Source organism: Gopherus flavomarginatus, chromosome 8, assembly GCF_025201925.1.
Source record: "Gopherus flavomarginatus isolate rGopFla2 chromosome 8, rGopFla2.mat.asm, whole genome shotgun sequence".
Taxonomy (NCBI): domain Eukaryota; kingdom Metazoa; phylum Chordata; order Testudines; family Testudinidae; genus Gopherus; species Gopherus flavomarginatus.
The window spans coordinates 18,505,162-18,525,048 of record NC_066624.1 but is presented as its reverse complement, the minus strand read 5'-3'; the positions used below and the strand labels follow the sequence as shown (position 1 = coordinate 18,525,048).

The following is a 19,887-nucleotide window of genomic DNA, read 5'->3' as shown; positions in this document are numbered from 1 at the left end:
CCACACATATGGGAGCCCCTGAGCAAAAGCCCAGGTCTTAGTGCAGGAGGGAGAGCTATCTTCTGTTACTAGAAGCTAGATCCCTGGTACCTTTGAAATAAAAGAATCAAGTAGAGAAGAGGTAGGGGATAAATAGGAGAGGGAATGTATAACTAACAACTCAAGCAAATACCCACACTATGCATTCTACTTAATCAGTTTTCTGAGGACTTCTTAAATAACTGTCACAGCCAGCTGCAAAATTTCAAAAATCACACAAAATTTTGACGTAACATAGAAATGAAAAATTTTGCCACTATTTCCCTCCCCAGTTCTCCCAATTAGCTCCCATTTAAATTATCATCTTCACTCAACCTTTTGCTGCTCTACACCTTGAAAATAATTCACCGTTATGAACTTCTTGTTCTATTTCAAAAAGTAGACACAAAACAATTTAGAAGGAGCCAGGACCCTTTCTGCAGAGCACCACAAAAACATTTATCAGATGGCAATAACAGGTTTGCTCAGTAGCACAGAAAAAAATACGTAGAATATAGTTAAAAGTTACTACCACAGTAGTTTACGGCCTAATGCCCAGAAGCTATGACTATTTGTCAAATTTTCAATTGCTCATGCATTGCTTGGCCTGTGCGCCATGGTCTATATTCTGGAATTACTAGGTCTCAAAGGGGATCTGCTGCACGCTGACTATACCAGGATTTAAATGTGCAGATCTTCTTACTCAGGTAAAACTCTTATTTTTAATGCTTAAGTGGTGTTTAGGCCATTTTCCAGCACTCTACATAGAGATGAATTTCAAACCGAGTGCGCCAAACCCAGCATTTAAATTTAAAATTATTCTTTTAGCAGCAGCATCATATGCAGCATCTTTAAACAATCCTGCTCTAAAAAAATATATTTAACATTATTCATTTCAAGACAGAAACCTTAACTTCAGAAACACTTTACACTGTCCTAGATGCTCATGTTAACTATGATCTCTGAATCGGTAAGATAAGCACACTTCTAAATTTAAGCACATGAGTAATCCCATTACATTTATTTGGCAAACGCCAAATGCCAGCTTCAAGCAGAACAGCTCCACTGTAGAAATTAATGCGCATAGTTATATGCAAAGCAATTCAGCATTAGTGTTCCTCAGCTGCTTATTTCTCTCATACTCATGCCTCATTTGTTCTTACACTTAACAGTGACTCAATCTGATTTTGCATCACCTAATCCTGTGATTCTCAGCCTCTTCAGGTTGGTGACCACTCAGTCAAAGTCAAAAAGTTTCATAATCCCTTATATTTACTATAAAAATAAGAATAATAAATGGATTGGTGATAGTGATAAGCCTAGCCTGAAGGATAAGAGCGTGCAAGGAGAAGGAACAAGATTATTTGTTCCAAGAGTTATTTGGGGAGAGGGATAGCTCAGTGGTTTGAGCATTGGCCTGCTAAACCCAGGGTTGAGAGTTCAATCCTTGAGGGGGCCATTTAGGGATCTGAGGGGGGGATTAAAAAAAAAGGTAGGGATTGGTCCTGCTTTGAGCAGGGGGTTGCACTAGATGACCTCCTGAGATCCCTTCCAACCCTGACATTCTGTGATTTCTTTGCTTTAGGTTGTAACAACATTTTCAACCCATCAGTTGAGAAACACGAATATAATTTATTTATTCCATTCAGAAAGTAAGTTCAGTGGCTCATCATTCCAACGAACTCTCAAAGTTCCTCTCGCTCAAAATCATTCTATTTGCCCTCCATTGTACCTTCTTCACATCTGGGGGTACTTGGTCTTTTGAGTTTTATATCAATTATGGCAGAGCCTCATACTAAATTACAGAGAGGGACTCACAGCATTAAAAGGGGAAGAAAAAAAAACCCAACACTGATTTTTCATCTTTAACCTTACATTTTTCTACCTTAAGTACCACAAGAAACTATTTTTCATTTTTATTTATAAAGTGTAATCCTGCAGGTGAATGCTGTTAATACACTTGTTCTGGAAATTGTATGGTCTCTCAATAAAATGTTTTGGATTTTTAGAAAAAATGCTTATATGCCCAGGTTGATGGACCTTCACATGTCCTAGATACCAAAGTAATCAACCAAAACCATGTAGGAGGATTAATAAAATTCAATACAAATGAGACTAATTTGATTTTATGCAGATCAATGCTAGTAAGACTGTCAGGATTTGCAAATGGACAACCAGTATCTGGCTTTATGATGACACTTACCACCTCAACTTCACTCAGCTGAAGCACACAGTAATCTTGCTAATGAATATCATTACTCCCTTCATAGATTAGCCAGCTGGTGAGTTACAGGAATATTTCATTAAGCAAATAAATTTCAGAGCTCCCACACACACACACACACACCTGATAAATGATACCTACTATAAGTGCAACTATAACAAAATTTCTGTAACCAACCAAGTACCATATTTTCCATCAACATGGAACATCAGTCATTAAACAGAATGACATTTACCTACACTCCATATTCTCAGAGCCCTTGAAGGGTGTTTCAGTGAACAAGCACTGTATATACATACTATATGCACAAGAAAATAGATGTCTCTTAAATCTACTGGCATTTTTAATGAGGGTCAGAGTCAGCGAGTCAGTCTGTCTTACCATTGACCCTCAACAACATTTACAAACAGTTTAGAGTTGGAAAATTAATTAATTAATTATTCTTATTCCAGACCCCAATAAATTAAGCTATCACTTCCTTCTGAGCATCTAAGTTTGTGCCAGATTTGAAAACTCTGGATCAAGACACAGGGTGCATACAACTGCTATGCCTAATTTATGCATATAAATACTCTGTTACATGCCCATTCTATGCATTTACAAGCGTAACAGGCCCAGCTGGCCACATGTTCATGCACATCATAGATTAGGCATGCCCAAATATGTGTCCATGCCTCAAGCTGAAAATATAACCATTTATGTCTAGCCCTCACAGCATCTTGAAAGCCCTTTCTGGGCCTTCTCCACTGTGAAGTATCTTTTGAAAGCTATGACCCCTTCCCCTTGGTTGAAAGACCAGGATAGAACTGATTGCCTGAATAAACAGTTTGCTTCCATCTGGCTGACACTGCGAATGCCATCACATTAACTCCCTGTGATGTTAGTGCAGCAAAGAGTCCTCCTGTGGCACCTTACAGACTAACAGATGTATTAAAGCATGGGCTTTCATGGGCGAATACCCACTTCGTTGGATTCACCCACGAAAGCTTATGCTCCAATACGTCTGTTAGTCTATACGGGGCCACAGGACTCTTTGCTGCTTTTACAGACCCAGACTAATAGGGCTCGCCTCTGATGTGATGTTAGTGTTTGATATGAACCCACACAAGCAAGTAATTTCAGAGAGAAGAGATTCCAGGTGGGCACTCTGTACCTGATTCTGCATGGCCTTGCACCTTGAATGATCACTGACACCTGTGTAGAGTGAGCACAGAACATTCCTGAATCAGAACAGGTGCCATGGAGATGACACTAGGGCTCTACTCTCACTAGAAAAAAATGAGAGTTAACTCAATTTTGCTAAGCTGAGTTAATAAACATGAGGTAAAAGCCTAGCAAAGACAAGACAGTTTGCATTCTCACATCTGTTAGTACGTTGAGATAAAGAATAAAGGAGAGCCAAAGCCTTAACTTTACCTTCTAATTTGTGTGCAAAGTACAGACTATCCTGCCTTCACTAGGATTTTGTGTCAAGTTAAGAATACACATTTTTTCTAGTAAAAACAAGATGACCTAAGTGTAAGGGAGTGTAGTATCAGGCCTCAAATCTAACTCGTCATGTTGTATCCTACCCCTCCATGTCACAGTTCAGGGAGCTATTTATTACCTGTCTCAATTTGCTGCAAAACAGCACATAAAAGGGTAGATTTTGTTTCAGTTCATATTTGTTTTCCCCTTCAATGTGAATTCCTCTCTTTGGGTGTATGTCTGTAGAACCACGCTAGTGCAACAAGTTTTTGTAGTTTGAGGCATACTCTAGAACTACATATAGAGCCTACTATCCGTGTTAGAACAATACAATGCAGCTCTCTTGCGCAAATTCAATTAAAAACAAACATTTCAGAACAAAAATGTGTAGTGATTTAGAGGGCCACCTGTTTATGGCAGCAATCAGGAAAGAATCCCTACTTACAACAGGCAGCTTTGCCACAAGGTTCCAAGTGCAGTAAGACATTAGCCACTGCTGAAGACAGGACATCCAACTTGATAGACCCATCATCTGAGTGAATATGGCAAGTTCTGTGTTCCAATTCTTTGAAAAACAAACCACTTAAACATGCTATTTTTGTGTTTCAGCAAGAGCTCTCGGGAACAGGACAATTTCCATCCATTCTGTGAGAGACTCTCTCAGGCTGGCACTTTCAATATCTCAGATAACATGGCAAAATACAAAGCTATGAATACAACTATAGTATACACAAATTCATTATGCAAATAGTGTGCACACAACTGGCTTTGCAGGGAGGAAATCCCTGTACAAACAAAGCTATGGGATTAAAGGAGCTTTCTGTGATCATCAATTTACAAGCAGTGAGGAACTACAAAAGGTCAAACTTTCCATTGCATTTGGGAGGTTGGGTGCTGTGCCATATCTGCAGAGTTTGGTAACTGCTTAAGAGATGCTCAAGAAATCTCCGTATTACTTTGAGCTTGTTGCAAAGGTCAAACCTCTTTCCAGGGAAACAGCATTTTAGAAAATGGACATAAAAGTAAACTCCAGGACTACAGAATAAAAAGTCAGAGGAGAAAACAAGGCATGGTTTACTCACCAGGCGTGTATTAACCACAGGAAACAGCAATGCCAAGAGGGCCCCATTTAACATATGCATCTGTAACCTTAGAAGAAAGAGGGGCAATGTTATTTTCACGGCCTGAAAATTAAGTATCAAAGGTGTACTTTCAAAATATTGTATGTACTGCAGAATGATTTTCCATAAAGTAGCAAAAGCTCTGTTGGCTTGAATTTGCATAAAGCCATTAGGAGTCCTTGTGGCACCTTAGAGACTAACAATTTATTTGAGCATAAGCTTTCGTGGGCTAAAACCCACTGTTAACTGTCATAAACCAGATAAAACCTCCCTAATAAATAAACGTTTAAATAATTTCCTATAGTAAGAATGCTTTCTATAATGAGCTTTGGATTCCTAAATGGTTTGGACTGCTGGTCTGTAATATGGTCATGCCAGGGGCTGCTGGAGGGTTTTTATTTGGGGGCTTAAAATAGGTATTTCACTTAATGCCTTTATTCCTACTCAACAATAAAAAATGCATGATGTCAAATTAAGGCTTCAGAAATTTAAACAGCAGCACTGTTTTTATGAGTGGCATCTCAGTTTAAAATATAAGAAAGATTCATGCATTCTGCATTCAAGCCAACAAGGCAAATCTTGAGAAGGGGACATATAAGAAAACACTATTAACATGCTGTATTTCCTATAACTGATCTCACCTTAAACTACCATCTCATCTCACATAATAAGTAGAATCAGTCCTGTGTAAGTCTGCATTACAGAAGAGATACAGTGCATATAAAGCTCCATATGGTGAGTAGAACTGGCCAAAGAATCTGTTCAGAGTAACACTAGTTATAAATGATTGCATTTCCCCCTCCCCAAAATAATTATTCACAGGAGTAATCTCTGCTGTTCCACTCTACAAAGGGTTGAATGGTATTTGTGAAATACATTTTCCCCATCATTTGGGGAACATTTTATTTGCAAGTTATTTTTCCCTGTTCTCCAATCCCAAGACAAAAACCAAGGAGCTACACCAGCAGTTCAATTGTTTGTGCATCCTGAACCCTGCAGGATGTGAGCTGCAAGGGGAGCCATGCCTAACAACTCATCCCTACCTGGTAATCATGATATTAACATGCTGAAATGGGCAAGCTAGTGGCAAAAAGGCTAACACAGCCAGCACATTCCTCTGAATCCAAGCATGCATTGCTGTAAGATTGTATTTTGATAGAAAAATGAGCAGATCCTTGAGCTTAGTATGCATTTCACTCACAAAAGGAGTACATGGTTCTGTTCTCTCAAAAATCTCAGTTCATCCAGGCTTAGTCCTCAATAGTCCTCTTGTATATCCAACTAAAACTCAAGAGAATACAAATGCTGACTGAAAGCACAGTGTGCTCTCCTCGGTCATGCAGGATCCCAGCTCAATCCAAAATTTACAAAGAGGCAATCTGACATTCCTATGCATGGAAACAAAAGTTAAGTATCAAGGGATGACTGTCATGCAGAAATATAAAGTTAAAACCAAGCCCCAATAAACCTTTGGAAAGTCACTTATGTTTGCTTACAAATTCACTACATCTTTAGACCGTTTTAATTACAAGTGAATTCAAGCCCACCTGGACAAACAGAGTCTGTGTTTATTTTCACAGGAGTAATCTCTGCTGTTCCAGAATGAATGCAGAGTCTGTGTTTATTTTCTCCTCTCCCAAAATTTCTTCAAAGAAAACAACAGGAACCACAGGTCTGAAGTGGAGCAGAGCACTGTAGCTGCCTAGGCTGGATACCAGGATTCTTGGGCAATGGTGCACTTCGTGAGAAGGAACAGGAAGCAGGAGAAATGGGACTCGCAAGCAACCCTGCAACTTGGCTAACAGAGAAATGGGAAGGATAGAAGGTCCACCAGTGTCTGTTGCGGGAAACTGCAGAAGTGATCACCAAGTAAGAGAAGCCCACCTAATCCAGGCAAAGGGTCCTTGTTCAGCTACAAGAGAGATCCTGTCAATGAACCATGGGGGGAAATTCCTCCCTGATTCCACATTTAGAGATTAGTTCACCCCTGTGCATGAGCCCACCCCCATCCCTGGTCTTCAGAGCCTGAGCTGCAATGTTTACACTGCTGGTTTTTGTGCAATAGCATGTGTCCTGCAAGCCTGAGCCTGTAGACCCAGACTCAGACTTGCTGCCAGGGTTTTAAAATGCAGCGTAGACACACATGCTATATCTAAACTTTAATTTTTAGTTGTGTTTTAACACTTGTTAATTAACTTGACTAAATTCTAGAGTAGACACTATACAAACTTTGTGCCAAGCTATGTGTCTGTTCCTTGTCATGTTTAACCACTGGCTTCTAGCATCTACACTAAAATGTACAGTTATCTTATTTAGCATGTATTAAAACACAACAAAAATGAGACATAACAATCCTTGTCTGGCAAATACAGAAGAAAGTTTAAGCACTTTAAAACACAGTGTTCGTTATGAGCTATGCAGGGAAAGATGAACTAGTAGTTAGGATGTTAGCCTGGGATTCGTGAATCCTGGATTCAATTCCCTGCTCCATCCACAGATTTTCTGGGCAAGTCACTTAGTGTCTCTGTGCCTCAGGTCCCCTCTGTAAATTGGAAATAAAAGTTCCTCATAGGATTGTTGTGAGGATAAATGCATTAGAGACTGTCCAATATTATGGTAATAAGGGGTCACTGAAATACCTACGATAAAAAGCCAGCCACTAATAAGATAGAAAGAGCCTAAATTTCAGTCTTTTTAACCTACAAGGAGTAATTGGTACAATATCTGGAACACCTGTTTGTATCATTCTAGGTACTTGCGGAGGGGATTTCAAGCTCTAACACTTGTATATTAAAACACACTGCCTTAGAAAAGACACTGACTGCTTCAAAAAAAATGAAAACATACTTTAGAGGAGGGGTTCTCAAACTGGGGGTCGGGACTCCTAAGGGGCTTGTGAGGTTATTATATGGGGGGGGGTTGCGCGCTGCCAGCCTCCACCCCCAACTCCGCTTTGCCTCCAGCATTTATAACGGTGTTAAATATATTTTAAAAAGTTTTTCATTTATAAGGGGGGGTTGCACTCTGAGGCTTGGTATGTGAAAGGGGTCACCAGTACAAAAGTTTGAGAACCACTGCTTTAGAGTACAACAGACAAGACACAAGATGGAGTAAGTCTGATGCTATAACCAGCACATGAAAGAGAATCCAATTTCTGTGGTTTGCTCCTCGGTTGATGTTTTAGTCATAAACTTTATCTGTTAGCGTTCTTTCCTAAGCCATTACTTGCCTCGCCCATTTCTTGCCATTCTCCCTCTGAGCAAACAGTTAAGTTACTAAACAGAAAGATATATTGACCTCAAATTTATGAGAAAGTTCTTTGAATGCACAGGGCATTGGAATGGGACTCAGGAGACCTGGTTATACTCTTGAGGCATCATTGGCAGAGCCAGGTCACTTCACCGCAATCACCCCTCATGCCCTGGCTATTTAGATAGTAAGTTTTTGGAGACGGTGGCCGTCCTTTACTGTGTTTGCACTATAAGTCTACCACAGTGTGGACCTAGTTATGTTGAGCAACTCTAAGTGCTACTGTAACATACATAATTAAATTTCAGGAACAGGACAAACTTTCACACCAACAAGCTTATCTCGATCTGTGAGCAAAAAGGGGCAGAGGAGATAAGCCCGCAAGACCCATTGCTGAAAATGCTAATGCTAAAATCTCATTACAAGAAGAATCCCGGATTCTCAAATAAGGACATTCATACAAGCCAGAGCTGACATGGTGGTGAATGACCAAAAGGTAGAATCATTTTTGAGCTCACATCTGTGGCTTAAATAGTAGGAACGTATGTATCATTGGAAACCAAAACAAAATTTCAGTCATCTGGAAGCCAGTACTATATTTTTACTCTAAGGTGGGCTGCCACACACAGGCTGGAATTTCTGCTCATTATCACATTGACTAAAAGCATCTAAGTGTTCTCAGCAATTGTTTTATATAGGTACTACGGAGATTGAGGCTGTAGTCAATTAATGCACTAATAAGCCACATGGAAATGCAATAACTTATTGTTCTTACATTTCAAAATACTTAAATTGGACTAAGAAAACTTAGACTTCACTTCACACAGGCCACCACAGCCATCAGAAAGTGAGGTTTTACAGTCCTTACCCAAACTGAGCTGGAGCAGAAACAATGACTATGGGGTACAAGGATTTGTATCCCCTTACAAATCTCAAGTCACACAGTCCCCTGGACAAACTCATTTAAAATCCTATCTGGGCTATTTGGTCTGTCCACTTTTAACATATCCAGTCGCTTCATTATAAACACGTTACCTTTTATCTCTGCAGGCAATATCCTGCCATCCTTACTCAGGCAGAACTCCTGTTGAAGTCAAGGAGTAAGAACTGCAGGATTTAGGCTTATATAGCAAGGGTTCAAAGACATGCTATTTTATCAATCAAACGAATATGGAAATTTCACAAGAATTCATGCTAACAGTTCCAATAACCTTGGCTAAAGAACATAGAAACTGCATTTATCACTATAGGTTCTCTTGAGTGACATATTGTAAGGGATAATCTAATTGCACATATTCTTTCCTTTTGGACTCTGTAGGGACAATATTCAATTAAAATAAAAATGTCTTTGCAAAGCGCTCCATAAATCAGTTACTGTGATTTCAAAAACCACACCATACCAGGCACATCAGGGTGCAGGAACAGCTATTACCAGACCCAGGAAAAAGGGTGGTTTTCATTTTTAAAAAGAAAAAAAGTTTTGATTGAAACGGGGGGAAATCAAAGGTTTTTTTAAAATGAGACTTTGCACTGTATTCAGCAATACAAGAGCCAGAGCCAGTGTCCCCTTAAGAAAGTCTACATGTTCATATGCCAAAAGGAAAAGAGACAGATCGTGCACAAGTGTACGCAGATTCTATTATAATATTAAAAGATAATCATAAATTCAATAAAGCAGCCTGACATCTGGACATTAGAGCACAGACAGCCCTCCAAAGAGTAGACTACCCACATTCCTCTTTTAAAAATTCCTTCTGCTTGTACCACTTAATTTTCCAGAATCCCCACTTCTTCCAAACTGACACACAACCTGTGAAATTAAAATTCTAATTTTTCCTCTCTCTCAGGAGGCAGGGTTTTACTGGGGTCAGGACACATCAAGATGGAGATTGCAAGAGGAAACAGAATCTCAGGCATCAGTTATAGAGCTGATTGTTGGCAGAGGACATGTATTTCGCATATCTGAAACAAGAGGCTGTAGCTTCTGCCTAATATGGTACACCCAAGACCACACAATAGAATCCATACAGTGTTCATTCACCTCCTTCTCCTGATTGCATTTTGTTTTTGAATTTGCTGCAAGTTATCCACATACAAGATTCCCTTAGAGTCAATATAGCATTTAGAAACCCTATTCCCATTTATTAAAAGTACAGTGTCCAATGAATCTCACGGTGAGCACTTTTGGGCAGGCACTTGCACAATAATTAGCAGTACTCAAGTACTGGGTGCTGAGAAACAGAAAAGCTTATAGTTTGGGCAGAAAAATCACTTTATTAACTCTTTCCACTATCCCACTATTGTGCTGGAACGTCCCAAGTAAGGAGGATGACTAAGAACTACCACTTCATTTTGAAAGCTCTGGCTCTCCCACCAACTCTCCATGCCACCGTCAGTAAATCACTTAGCCTCTCTTGTGCCACAGTCTCACCGTCTGTGAAATGAAGAGAAAGTGATTTACCCAGCTCTGTAAAGAGCTTTGAGAATATTTGCCAAGCCTGGCTCAGATTAATGCAGGTAGTCCTTTGAGATCCTCCAATGGAAGGCACTGTACACCACTAATGCTAAGTATTATTGTTATCCAACAGGAATACTTGCAAGCTCCTTATGTATATCAAAGTCGTGCTCCATGAGTTTATAGCGTAACCTCACACCAGATTAGACTCAAAATAGGCTTGTAACAGTTACGGACACTGGTAAGAGAAAGTTTTATTTTTCTCTTCATGTAGCAATAGAAAATCAGCACAAATCAGAAAGCCTCTGAAGAGACATTATCTATGGCAGTGGCACTGATTTCCTTTAAAGAGTTAAATTATTCCACTGAGTGAAGAAAATAGGCAAAAATAATTCCTCCCATTACTCTCCTCCCCTCCTCCGCCGTCCCCCAATAAAAACAGTTAGTTGAGAGTATGGGCATTACATCACTCTCCATCTGTACTTTGAAAAATACAATGCTAGAGAAAACATGAAGCCAAATTAATCCCACAGTCCTAACTGAGCTCGGCCCTAATGGCAGAGAAGGAGAGGAGCAAAAGTGACTTTTCACTTTTCCTATGCTGGAGCTGCCAGAGGTTGACGTGGCCCCTAGCACAGGATAAAGTAGCCTGTTGGTTTCTCTAATTTGCACCCAGCTGCCCACAGGACAGATGGGCCGCTGCCTTAGCAAGATACAGCTCTGAACATGCTCCCTCCCTCAGAAGGAGGTGTGAAATGCCACAGCAACTCTATGCCTGCTGTAGACTCCCCTGTGAAATTCCCAGGAATCTCTTACGGTATCTTTGTGGCTTCATTAGGCTGGCTGCATGGAGCAACGAATAAGGTTCATTGCCTTTCAACTGCTATAAGTTATGTCTACACTGCAGTTAGATACCTGTGGCTGGCCTGTACCAGCTGACTCAGCTTCATGAGGCTCAGGACGCAGGGCTGTTTAATTGCAGTGTAGATGTTCAGACTCAGGCAGCAGTCCAAGCTCTGGGATCCTCCCATCTCGCAGGGTCTTAGAGGCCAGGCTCCAGCCCAAACATAGATGTCTATACTGTGTAATTAAATAGCCCACACAAGCCTGAGTCAGCTGGCATAGGCCAGTCACGGGTTTTTAATTGCAGTGTAGACACACCCACAGAATCCCAGTCCATTCAAATTCCTCTTGCCCTGCAGAGTGAGTTCCAATCAACGGTGAACTCCTCTAATACATAAAAAATTACAAAGGCCCCGCCTCTGAAAAAAAAGAAGGAATTTTATAGGGGCAGGACTCTGCACACCTGGACTTTGAGATCAATACTTATTGGGATTTAAATTTGGTGATGTTAATCATTGCGAGAATGTCATTGTCTTGCATTTCGGTAACTTACTGCTTCCATCTTAAGTAACAACAACAATTCATAGCTCAAATACAGTGCTTTTGATCCATAGATCTCGAAGCACTTCACAAATGGAGGTAATTTACATTATTTTACAGATAGGGAAACTTAGGCACAGTGAACTGAACTGAAATGACATTCCCATGTTACTCATCAAACCAGAGGCAAAGCTGGGACTAGCACATAGGTCTCACAAAGCCCAGTCTAGAGCTCTGCATCCACTGGGTCACACTGAGTTCCTTATTAGAAACTGAGAGCTACTGCAAAAACTGCCTCAGGTACTGTTATCACCTTTCAAGTTAGCACCAGTAAGTCATGTTGTTGTTTTTTTTTTAAATAAAGCTTTAAATATTTTTTTTTAAAGAAATAAAGCTTTAAATATTTGTTAACCTGTTTGAGCAACTGGTAAGAATTTTGGTGCAGCTATTTGATGTTTAACTCTATCTTTATGGCATTTAGAATGTGTTAATCCTATAAAGCCAGCAGAATGACAGAGGAATTAATACATTTTAAAAAATGGTAGGGGGAGATAATCAAAGGGCATAAGAGATGTGATGTAGATTACACAAGCCCAGAATCTAATCAGTGCAAGAACACCTGCATCCATCATTGAGTTTGGTGAGCCATTGCCTATTGTTAGAGAGATCAAAAACCCTCAAAATACGGAAACAAGTTTAAGCATGGCAACAAGCCCTGATTTAAGTCAATGTACACTTTCAGTCTTCTACTTTTCATTCCAGCCAGCTCCAGGCTACAGTACATGACACACACAACCTAGATATATAAATTTTAAAACATGGCTGAGGTCATAAAGCATTACAACCTATATACATTATGCAAATAGATAGGAAAGCAGTGAGAGAGAGAATGGATGTTACCTGAACAGAACCATTGCACCACGACATGGGGGACAGGTGAGGAGAAAAATCTGAAACATAAAACAAAAAAGCTGGTTATTGGTATGATTTTTTTAAAATTAACTTCTTCAACAGTTCTCTCCTTCTCCCACATGTCACATATAACTTCCAACTGGATGGACTGCTCCAGCTGCAGTAGGTCTTTGTACCAGGAAAGGGTTTAAAAGCATTAGCAAGCTAAAGGTTCCACACTGTTGCCGGCAGATAACTGCCTGAGGCCAAGCAACAGCGGGGGGGTCCGTCGCCTGGTGTGCCGCGCCAATAAACACACCAGGGTGGAGAAGCAAACCAAGTTTATTTGAGATCTCAAAGCGGTGCAGGGAGATTGACTCAGATCAAGCACACCTAAAACAAGCAGTCTGTTCCTTTATATCCATGAGAACTTTTCTCACTGACTAGCAATCCCCCGTTTCCCCTCCCTCCTCCTCCTTCCTCCCCCTGTAGCAATTACGTAAGCGCAGGTGCATTAAGTAATCTTGGCCGTGGCAGCTCGTTAGTAAGTTTTCCTTCTGCAAGTTATCTTGTCCTTCTGCTAAAGGTGCACAGGCCTCATTATTTCTGCTTTAGACCAGTTAGAACTGTTGCAACTGATAACGGCTGTTACACCTGGCCTTTTAGGTCGATTAAAGTTCAAACATGGAGGGACTCTTGTCTGCTGAGGCCTAAAACCAGGAAGGCTCCATACTCTTGTGGCCTTCCACCCTCCCGAGTTACGTAGGGTTATGCTTAGTGACACCAACAACTCCCTCCTTTGAGAATACTCAACAAACTTTTGGCTGAGTGTTCTCACATTTAAAGGATAACATGTGATTTAGCTCTAGGGAGCTGAAGTGCTTTACAGCAAGCAAGCAAGAGAAGAGTAACAATACACAACACCACACCAGTGAGCAGGAGGTGAACAATGCCTTCCCCTATTTTTCCCAGGTTAAGTAACCAGCCCCAGAGGGAATCAGAAATAGTGGGTTTCCTTTCCTGGGCCTTCCACTGTTTAAAAGCCTGTTTGGCTGACAGGATGTACTTTTTAATATCCTGTGCGTCTTCTGGGACATAAGTACAGCATTCATCCCCTATAAGGGCGCACATCCTGCCCTGGGAAGCCACACTTCCACCCAGGAAGTGTCCAAGTATGTCTCCATGATCACAGATCAGATGGTATTTCTGATGCGTCTGTAAGGGCAGTGGGCCAAGTCTGGTACTCAAGATCACTTCAAATGGCCATCATCTGGTAATTCAGGAAATCCCGAATTCCTAAACATACTAGATCCCACTGCAATGCCTTCCCAGCCTCAGTGATATTCAATACCATCTTTCCTTGGTGTAGTACTATAATACACCTGTTATTTAACTATTCTCAGGTACTTTCAAAAGGCATCGACATTAATAGCATAGGAGGGGGGTTACATTATTAGTCACTCTCCAGGACACAGGGCGCAGCCTGTAGAATAAACCCCAAAATCCAATTAATACCACATTCCCAAACATGGGTCCCACAAATGTCCTCCCACCAGTGTATAATTCTTTGTTTCTTCACCAGGGTCAGTTCTTAATGTTCTTTCTAGTCAGGAATTCCTGGACTTTGGCAATTTCAGTGGAGCGAGTGTTCCTTCTTCTTTCCCAAAACAGTCGTGGTGCAGCATCCTTGTACTTTTTCCCTACTGTCCAGAAGGCACAGTGGAGCTAGAAGGTGAAATAGGCTAATCATCAGTAGGAGAATTCTCCCGATGTGGAGGGGTCTTTTTTGCAGTGAGAATCTTGGGTCCATGCAGTCAGTCTTTGACATTTTACAGCGACGGTGGTAGTCACCGGGACTTAAGGGCCTTTCCAGGGTGGAGCCAGAGCAGACTTTCGTCGGTGGACCTTTACATCAATCCCGTCTCCTGGTTCCAAAGAGTGGTAGGGCTGCTAGGGTCTTTGGGTAGCGCTTCTTTACCTGTGAGAAAAGAAACTTAACACATTTCATTAGTGCCTGGCAATGTTTTGCAAATCTCATAGCTGCGTGGGCAAATTCAAGCCCTCCTTTTCCTGGTTGTTAGCCAAGTCTTAACTGTGAGCAGTGTTCTTGAATGGAGTCAGTGTCTTATCTATAGCCTGAGCTTGCTATTTTATTTTATTTTTTTTCAGTTAATTCATTCTGTTCTTTGTCCTTCTTCCCTTCTTGGCTTCTTTTAACCTGCAAAGGAAACTTCCACTTTTTACTTATACACCTTCTTCCCAACAATGAAGACATAAACATTGTCATTATACAGTACATTAGTCTTATTATTTAATATATGCCACACACACCCTTTTGCTAAAATAACCTTATTACAGTGCTTTGGAGCAACAAGCCAGGACAAGCACACCCACTTTGAGGAGTTCACTCAATACAACCTCTAGTCCAATAGCCTTTCACCATCCCCAGCCCTCTGGCTAGAAATCTGAGGTAGCCAAAAAGATCCCATGTACAATATGGGGAGTGGGTTAACTTTTCATGTCTTTGCTTTCAAAGACTGTTGGTATGCAAATTTTAACAACAATTTTTGCAATTAACAGTTTGGCCAATGAAATTTCTTTTCTTTACTTAAGGAAATGCATTAGACTTTAGTATATTACATTCTCCTGATTTATCCAAACACTTTGTATTCCAAGTTGAACAAAACAAATATCTGCATTTTAATTTAATCTTTTTGTTTGATTTTAAACTAGACTATTTTATAAAAATATTAAACACAAAAATTCCGGCCACAAGACAAACACCACAGGACAGAACATAGAACACAAAACATGATTCCTATTGTGCCAGTAAATGCATGGTACGTTGAATGCTGTTCAGCTGGCATCAGTTTTCTCTGATTATCTGAAAGACAAAAAAAAGAGAGGTCTACCCACCCCTTCTGGGCAGACAATCATCGCTTGAAATATACAAATACTCTTGTTGGCTTCAGGCAAAACAGAGGAATTACCCCATAGTTTCTTGTATTTGTTTCATAGGCAGCCCAGGTTTTCAATTACATAACACTGTATACATTCTTCAGCTAATTCAACTAAATTGTTCATAGCCAAACCAAATGATTGCAATCCAATAACTTCTTTTCCTGAATTTATTTACAAACATTTCACAGACACCAAAAACTTTTTTTTTCTTTAGCATTTTTACAAAGTTCAACTGCTGTTTCGTTCAGCAACTACAGAGTTAACTTCTCACTCTCCCTTAAATCACTTGCTTGTCTCCCAACAGCCACTTTTATCAACTTAAATCACCATTCCAAGTAAGTCCTGGGTATTTGAAATCTCCATGCTTACACTTACTGACTCCTTCCTTCCACTACACCCTTAAAGTTTTCCAACCTGTTTTCCAATCTCTCTGTCTGTTGCCTGCCCGCCTGGGCCCGATCCTGCTTTTCTTGCTGAACCGTCCCTTCCATGGGCACCAACTTATTCCACTACCAGTTTAGCTAGGAGGGTGGGCTTCTCATCTAGCCCCCACCCCTCCTGGTCTCTTCCCTTAAACATTCTTACTCACAAGACTACCCGAGTCCTCCTTCATGAGGCTTGCCACCTGGACAAAAACACATGGCCCATTGGGCAAAGGCCATTTACTTAACATATAATTTAAAGGACTATTCTTAGAGGGTTTACCCAGAGACTCATTCATCTGTTTGACACTTAAACAGAAAAGAGAATTACACAGAGAGCAGAGGGAATTACAGTCTAGGCCAGACTTTCCCACTTCTATACACTGACCGCTACAGGGGACGGGACAGAAGGATCTCAATTCAACCTCAGAACTTTCTTGCACACATGGCTTCCACTCCGAGGAATTACGAACAAGAGGTTCAGTTCTGCCCACACTCCTAACGCCCAAATGAACAGAGCAGAAAAACAACAGTAACCGGTTAAACAGAACAGAACCAGAACCAGATAGCGTTTTCTTATCCTATTAGGACTCACTTTTACTCATGCAGTTCTCAACATATAACACCAACAGTACCAAGCAAAGCAAACACAAAATAACAAGGGTAAAACAAATAGATGGTGTAAATTCTGCAGGGCTCCCCCCTTCTTAATTGCTCACCAAACTGTGACAAATTTCTGTTACCAATCTATCCCTCGTGTCAGGTGATCAGGCTGACACTACAGGATCGTTGGGGGAAGATAAAGAAAACACACCATATAACTGTATTTTAAAGCCCCATTAATAAAATAATAAAACAACAACGGAGAGTGTTGGGAACGCTCCCTCATCACTCAGGAAAACATTAATGCCCCAAGCCCCTTTCATACCCACACACGTACGTCCAGACTGGCCACTTCTGTGTATAATGTTCAGAGAAGGGGGGAGAGGTGGACTGGAGATTATCCTGTATACAGCTTGTCCAGAATTTCTAACATGCTTCTGCTCTTTGGAGGGCTGTTCTCTTGCACCCTGGAATCTTCTGCAGCATCTCTTTCAGAGATTCCAGTCCAGGTCAGCTGCCTGCGGCTTCTTCAGTGTCACCAAGCCACACCGGCTCCGGGGTCACAAAGGCACACTGTTGGATCTTACTGGACAGTTAAGCTTTGCAAATGTATTCTCAATTCTGTAACTTGTATTTCCTTTGCTTTGCCTCTGTCTATATTTTTTCCTTCACAGCCAGCTGGGGCCGAAAGCAGCCCCTCCCTGCACCAAGCACAGTCCGCGCCGATTCCTGACCCTGAACGCAGAGCAATCCCCCCCTTCCATCCCTGGGCCAAGATGATTTTTAAATTAACCCGTTCCTTTCCTCAATAGACAAATTTGCTCACCCTGTGTCAGGGCTTTTTGGTGATTAAACGCTCCTCTTAGATGTATGATCTTATCTAGATTGAAGTACCTTCTAGTGGGCATTATTTAGATGGATTTTCACGGTGTAAATATTCCAATTCTCTAAATACCTGCAGGTTGTTGAACTATAATGTACGTACATGTAATATGCTGGGGTACCCTTAGGGGGTGAGATGGAATGTTTAGACTGTCCCCCACCCATTTTCCACTTACACACACAGGGAGGGTGCCCTGTCCGCGCTAGCGGCTCATAAACTAAGGATTTTTCCCTACAGGGTACTCACACAGGAGAGGCTAACGAGGATGGCCATGACCCTCCTACACCTCCCTTCAGCAAAGAGCGTCGTCTAGTCTCTGGGAGACGGCGCCGCTTACTCTGATTGCATCCAGTGAGATGATCAGACTGTCAGTAGCCCACACAGAAAGGAAAGGGGAAGGGAAGATGGGTACACACACTCCTAGACCCAGGCAGCTTCCTCACCGGACGATGCCAGGCCAAGTCAGCCCACCATGGGTTGGACCTCCTAAAGATCCACTAGTTACCAGGCTTGCGTTAGAGTAGTCCTGGTCACGAGCTTTTGCTTCACAGGGTACTCTGGGCGTCTTCCGGTAACAGTCATTCACACTGGCCCCCAGTACCATTCTGCATTTGATCTTGCTTTTTAGCTACAACAGGGAGAGAGTGCACTAGGACATGGGGTCTCCCCTTTCTAAACAGGTCCCTCCTTTGTCCCTGCACTATCCCTAACCTGCTTTTGGATCCCTGCACTCTGCCAGACAGAGGGAAGAACTGGAGCTACAGTGGGGTATTTTTACAAGAGCTCTCCATACAAACAGCTTCAGAAGCTACCCATTTACTGACAAAACAGGAGTAATTGGAGGATCGTGTTATAATTAAGTGATCCTTCCGGTGGCCACCTTTCTGGTCCTCTAGTTGATATTGAGGCCAGTCTACTATACAGAACTTTTTAGTTTGCTTTTAGTTAGTGGATCTGATCCAAGCACTTCCCAATTCGCTAGAATGCATTCTAAGGGTGTACACCGTGCCCTGCCTGTACTCTGTCCCTGCCCCATATCCTAGGGTGACACTGGGCATCCCCAGGTCATAACAGGCAAAAATCCAGACCACTGGACTGTTCCTACCTTATCCAAGGGACCGGTTCCTCACCGTCGCCCTCAACTGCTTCTCCACTACTCGAGCGCGTTGCACCGTTGTGCCCTCTGGGGTCAGTCGAACTGCGTCTCCGCCGAGGCCCCCGGTGAAGTCACCGGTGCGCGCTGGGCGTCGGTCGTCGCCGCAATCCGTCGACCACCAGAAGGGATCCAGGCAAGGCTAATTTTAGCCTCAATGCCCCACATTGGGCGCCAAGAACTGTTGCCGGCAGATAACTGCCTGAGGCCAAGCAACAGCGGGGGGGTCCGTCGCCTGGTGTGCCGCGCCAATAAACACACCAGGGTGGAGAAGCAAACCAAGTTTATTTGAGATCTCAAAGCGGTGCAGGGAGATTGACTCAGATCAAGCACACCTAAAACAAGCAGTCTGTTCCTTTATATCCATGAGAACTTTTCTCACTGACTAGCAATCCCCCGTTTCCCCTCCCTCCTCCTCCTTCCTCCCCCTGTAGCAATTACGTAAGCGCAGGTGCATTAAGTAATCTTGGCCGTGGCAGCTCGTTAGTAAGTTTTCCTTCTGCAAGTTATCTTGTCCTTCTGCTAAAGGTGCACAGGCCTCATTATTTCTGCTTTAGACCAGTTAGAACTGTTGCAACTGATAACGGCTGTTACACCTGGCCTTTTAGGTCGATTAAAGTTCAAACATGGAGGGACTCTTGTCTGCTGAGGCCTAAAACCAGGAAGGCTCCATACTCTTGTGGCCTTCCACCCTCCCGAGTTACGTAGGGTTATGCTTAGTGACACCAACAACACCACCTGCAGACAGATCTGAGCAGCAAAAGTGACATCTAAAACTTCATTTCCCCAAGTGCAAAGTGCTCAAGTCTGATGTCCAGTCCATCTCGAGTGCTCTCCATTACAAGAGCTCCTCAAATACTGTTGCTGTACAAGAGCAAAACAACATCGTCATTAATTATTTCTACTGTGATAGCTGCCAGGGCTCCAATCGGCAGCAAGGCCCTGTTGTGCTAAGTCGGGGGTTCCCAAACTTGGTTCGCGGCTTGTTCAGGGTAAGCCCCTGACAGGCAGCAAGACGCTTTGTTTACCTGAGCGTCCGAAGGTATGGCCGCTCACA

The 19,887-nt window shown here is 42.0% G+C and overlaps 1 protein-coding gene and 1 long non-coding RNA gene across 9 annotated transcripts in view; both read right to left on the bottom strand.

The window, feature by feature from the left end:
• Window positions 1-19,887, bottom strand: part of TMEM164 (transmembrane protein 164) — a 100,535-nt gene that overhangs the window by 22,615 nt on the left and 58,033 nt on the right. Inside the window, exons 2-3 of the mRNA XM_050965170.1 lie at window positions 12,818-12,867; window positions 4,792-4,858 (exon numbers count right to left, since the gene is read on the bottom strand). Coding sequence (XP_050821127.1) covers window positions 4,792-4,858; window positions 12,818-12,867 — 117 coding nt within the window. The remainder of the gene's footprint in view (window positions 1-4,791; window positions 4,859-12,817; window positions 12,868-19,887) is intronic.
• Window positions 14,957-19,571, bottom strand: LOC127056855 (uncharacterized). 8 transcript variants are annotated; one of them, XR_007775941.1, is made up of 3 exons: window positions 18,783-19,571; window positions 17,120-17,393; window positions 14,957-15,692 (listed from the first exon to the last, which is right to left on the bottom strand). It is a non-coding gene; the product is annotated as an uncharacterized LOC127056855 (long non-coding RNA). The 8 variants fall into 8 exon arrangements; XR_007775943.1 differs by having other exon boundaries at window positions 17,120-17,380; XR_007775942.1 differs by having other exon boundaries at window positions 17,120-17,376.